This window comes from Sander vitreus, chromosome 15 (assembly GCF_031162955.1).
Source record: "Sander vitreus isolate 19-12246 chromosome 15, sanVit1, whole genome shotgun sequence".
NCBI classification, from domain to species: Eukaryota; Metazoa; Chordata; class Actinopteri; order Perciformes; family Percidae; genus Sander; species Sander vitreus.
In genome coordinates, this window is record NC_135869.1 from 27,670,132 (window position 1) to 27,675,131 (window position 5,000).

Consider the following 5,000-nt stretch of genomic DNA (forward strand, 5'->3'; position numbering starts at 1 on the left):
GTCTGGCTATCAGCAGACCAAGCTCCATCTGTTAAGATTGAACATTAGTCTGGGGAGTCTGGTCTGGATTTCCTACTGAACAAGAGGCGGGATCAACGGGCATAGTTCAAACGACTAGGATAGTCCTTCAACCAATCAGATCAACGATACGGGAGACGTAGCAGCGACAGCGGCATCAACGGGTTGCTGTGCTTCGGTGGCCACCATGTTGAATGTAAACAAGAAGCTGCTTGGTCGCTTCACAATCGTCAATGTGTTAAACCAGCCAATAGCGCGCCAGCTGGATAAGCCAGTTTGTGATTGGTCCCCGCTAAATTGTAACGGAAGCAGGATAGATAAACGTACAGGTCTCCAGCCTGAGCTGCACTCTAGGTGTGAGCGGTACCGGAGCGGGAGAGATGAGGCGACGCTGCAACAATCCAAAAAATCCGCTCTGTGTTGTATCCAAAATCTCCCGCTCGCGCTCCGCTCACATGCTCTGCTTTCTGGGTAATTTAGGCGCCAGATTTTGACAAGTAAGAATGCGTGGAATAGAAAAGACAATGTCTCTGGTTCTGCTGACCGTTAACCGTTTATCATGAATCTGACTTTGTTATAGGAGTGCAAAGCGTAATCAGTGGAGAAGTCTTTGAAAAAAATGAAATGTCTTTTGCAGGTGATCAAAACCCTGGATCCCAAGCAGCAGCCGGTGCCTGCGACTCCTGACGTTCAGGCTCTGAAGAACCAGCTCACAGAGAAGGAGAGAAAAATCCAGCACCTGGAGGTATTTTTTTACATAAAAGAGACAAAGTAGGCCACTCCAGGTCTTTAAATCCAACTAATGCATGATGATCTGTTGCTTTGCGCAGCATGACTACGAGAAGAGCAGAGCCCGACATGACCAGGAGGAGAAACTCATCATTACTGCATGGTACAACATGGTGAGTGTACCGAATCCTTTAAAACATGAAAAAGGTCTGAAGGCTTTTTCTTGTGTGTGGTTTCTCTTGTAGTGGAAAACAATTCTACAAGCTTTTGGTTTTAATGAAGCTCGGAAAAGAGAGTATTGAGGCCAAACAAGGATTTTTAGTGGACAGAGATGATTTGGTGATGATGAGGAGTCCGTCCTCAACCCCAGGGGTCAGCAACTTTGGGTTTTTGGAAAAGTGATCTCTCGTCCACATGACCTTTTTTACAGCCATTGGCTGGAGCACAGCCTGTTATTTTTGGTAGTTTCATTGACTTTTTCCTCCATCCACATTCCGTGAAGACCTGCCCAACTCTGCCTCTGATTGGCTAGTACTCCTTGCCTTCTTTACAGAATGTGGCGCAAAGGAAAACAATAACTGCCTGGATGGATGATGGCAGGCTTAATGCTGATGTAGCACACTGATTAACAGGGCCACATGGAATCTGCAGACGCAGGTTTTCTGCAGATTTAAAGTGCTCATGTTATGCTTTTTAGCTTTCTCTTTTCTTTTATTGTCATATATCTTTTTGTGCACGTTTATAGGTTTACAAAGTGAAAAAGCCCAAAGTCCTCCCCAAAGGGACTTACCATCTCCAACAGAAAACACTGTTCACAAACTGCTCCAAACAGCTCTATTGTAGTCCAGCCTTTACTTCAGAGACAAACGTGGTCACTTTGGAACACACGTTATAATGCTCGCCTAGCTGCTAGCATGACACGCCCTCATACTCTGCTTCTGACTGGCTAGTAGTCCTTACCTAGGTACTGTCAGGACACGCCCTCATACTCTGCTTCTGACTGGCTAGTAGTCCTTACCTAGGTACTGTCAGGGCACGCCCTCATACTCTGCTTCTGACTGGCTAGTAGTCCTTACCTAGGTACTGTCAGGACACGCCCTCATACTCTGCTTCTGACTGGCTAGTAGTCCTTACCTAGGGTACTGTCAGGGCACGCCCTCATACTCTGCTTCTGACTGGCTAGTAGTCCTTACCTAGGTACTGTCAGGACACGCCCTCATACTCTGCTTCTGACTGGCTAGTAGTCCTTACCTAGCTACTGAGCATGTGCGACTCCCAACAAAGATGTTCCAGCAGTGAGAGGTCTCACTCTGTAGCTAAAACAGAGACCTGAACACAGGGTGAAAAGAGGAGCTGCAGCAATGAGCAGTACAACAAAAATATGGTGTTTTCTGAAAATTAAACCATGTAAACCTATTCTGATATAACCTCTAAATACAATTATGAACCTGAAAATGAGCATAATATGGGCACTTTAAAATAAAGTAAAAATAATGTGACTATATATCCACCCTGGCCTGGGAACGCCTCGGGATCCCCCAGTCAGAGCTGGTTAATGTGGCTCGGGGCCCCTGCTGGAGCGGCTGCCCCCACGACCCGACCCTGGAGAAACGGACGACTCTGAACATTAACACATCTCCACCACGAGCAAAAAAAACAGTCCGCTAAATTTCGCAGATTTTCATTCTCGATCACCGCTGAAAACCGTAAACGAAGCTCCTCTGATTCCCTGGGCCTGCTGATTAATAGGAACATTTTAAAATGCCACTTCATATCAAAACGTTTGCTGGCCTCTGCGCTACACACAGTTTTTCTCACACACACACCTGATTTCTTCACTCTGCCTTTTGTCTGTCAGAAATTCTTCTGCTGGTTTACAAGTCGCTAAATGGTTTAGGACCAAATTACCTTTCGGATTTACTTAACTATGAACCGCAGAGGCCTCTAAGATCATCAGGGACAGGTCTGGCCATCCCCAGAATCAGAACCAAAAAGGGGGAAGCAGCGTTCAGTTTCTATGCTCCACGTATCTGGAACAAACTTCCAGTAAACTGTAGATCAGCACCTACGCTCAGCTCTTTTAAATCAAGGCTGAAGACCTTTCTTTTCGATACTGCCTTTGTTTAATTCATTGCACTGCACTGTATTGGGAATTTCATTCTTTTATTCCTGTATTTAATCTGTTTTTTGTATTAACTTGTATTCATTTCTGTGTGTTATTGTTTTATGTAAAGCACATTGAATTGCACCGCTGCTGAAATGTGAAATACATTTGCCTCGCCTCTTTCTCAGGGGATGGCGTTGCATCAGAAAGTGTCTGGCGAGCGGCTGGGTCCCTCGAACCAGGCCATGTCCTTCCTCGCCCAGCAGCGCCAGTCCACCAACGCCAGGAGAGGCCTGACGCGACACCATCCGAGATGAGACGTCCCGGCACCGGCAGGCGAACGCTGAGCGGACTCATAGAGAGAAGACAAAGCGATCAGCAGTGGACTTCACATGAACTCCCTGTGCCTTTGCCTTAAAGCCTTTCCCTGGATCCCTGCACCTCAGAGAGACTTTTGTCATGCTGCTGCTGCCCCCTGCTGGCTCTTAATGGTACGAGAATGTTTCTTTTTCTCCGTGGAGCCCCAGAGCGGAGAGATGTACTACTGTTTAACTCCGCTGTAGATTAGATCCAGAGTGAACTCACAGAAACAGAAATGAATGGAGCAGATGGAGTAGTCTCACCTTTTAAGGTGACTTTTTCTCCTCCTTTAGCCGTGTTTCTTTAAGGTCTGTTTTTAATCTTTGTTTTTTATGTTATAAAGATGTGAACTAGTTTTGTTAAGGTTACAGTTTAAATGTGGTAGACGAGAGAGAAGTTATTAGGTGTTTTACAATTACTACTGGAAGTGCTAGAGAAGACTTAAAGCCACACAGGCTGTAGACTGAAAACATGATCACATCCAACCGTTGGTACATCTCCTTGGTCTTGTTCATTTTTGGATTTTCTCAGTTTTTCTGTTGACCATATGTTTTGAAGTGACTTTTTTTGTTTTAATTTGAAGGCTCTCGAAAAGATGTCAAGACCATGATGGTGTGTTCATAGCTTTAGTCTTTCTCTTTTTGTATTCACTTGAATCATTTTCTCTAAACGTAATATTCATAATAAGAATGAGTTCAAATGGAAACGATATACACCACAGCACTTTTCTTTTGTAGAAGGAAGGGTTTGTTTAGTGCCTCGCAGAAGACTCCAACTACTGGCTTGATGGATGAGAATGAAGATACTCTCCCCTAAAGAATACGTCACACTGCTGGCTGCTGATAATGTGACTCCTGCATATTTTTCTTAACTATCTCTAAATATGAAATTGATTATTACTTAAGATTTTTTTTATTTTTCGTCTTACGTTTCCTTCTCCGCTTTCCCAAAGATTGAAACAGGGTAGTAGTGGGTAGGACCTAATTGCACTCACCACTTTAGACTCTATACTGATGTAAATATAGGCAATTAAAGTCTGCCTAGTTAAAGGAGAAATCCGGCGTCAAATGAAGCTAGGGGTTAATAACACGTGTACCCAGTCGACCGTTCTCTGGGAGATGTTTTCATGCTAATCCAATGTGTCTCTAGCTTGAAACAAGCTAGCGCCAACCGCTGATTAGCACGTTCATGTGTTTATTAAAAAGATAGATTATAAAGACTGTAGCGTTCACGACCAGTCGAACAACAAACGCCGTGTAACCAGTAACATAGCTCAAGCACGGCGTTCGTTGTTCGACTGGTCTTTTTAATAAACTGTCTGTACACTTGCAAAGTTCTCAGTGCTTGGGTTTACATGTAGGGACCCTCATGATGCTACCGTGGAAGTGTGGCGATATTTTGAGCCTTGTTAGTGGTGTGGAAATAGAGTAGCTTATAACGACTGGCGTTATAAGCTACTTAGGTATTTGCACTGAAACTGGTCACATTCAGTTAGCATGAAAACATCTCCCAGAGAACAGTCGACTCGGTGCACGTTATTAACCCCTAGGTTCATTTTGCGCTGGAATTGTCCTTTTAAATCACAAAGACTGGAAAACCAACACACTAATGGCGTTTTTCCATTACGTGGTACCTGCTCGCCTCGCCTCGACTCGCCTCACTGTGCGTCCGTTTTCCGTTGCAGATGTTAGTACCGCCTCAGCGTGGCTGGTCGTTATATGCCGGCTCGACGCAAACGCCAGCACACAAGTGTAAACATCAAGCCACTTGAGCTTGTTTTCCAGTTCTG

General features: G+C 44.7%; 1 protein-coding gene across 1 annotated transcript in view; it reads left to right on the forward strand.

The window, feature by feature from the left end:
• hook2 (hook microtubule-tethering protein 2) overlaps nucleotides 1-5,000 on the forward strand; it is a 30,508-nt gene that overhangs the window by 24,346 nt on the left and 1,162 nt on the right. Inside the window, exons 20-22 of the mRNA XM_078268992.1 lie at nucleotides 656-763; nucleotides 849-920; nucleotides 3,040-5,000. The exon at nucleotides 3,040-5,000 is cut by the window's right edge and continues 1,162 nt beyond it. Of these exons, the coding sequence (XP_078125118.1) occupies nucleotides 656-763; nucleotides 849-920; nucleotides 3,040-3,168 (309 nt within the window). The 3' untranslated portion in view covers nucleotides 3,169-5,000. The remainder of the gene's footprint in view (nucleotides 1-655; nucleotides 764-848; nucleotides 921-3,039) is intronic.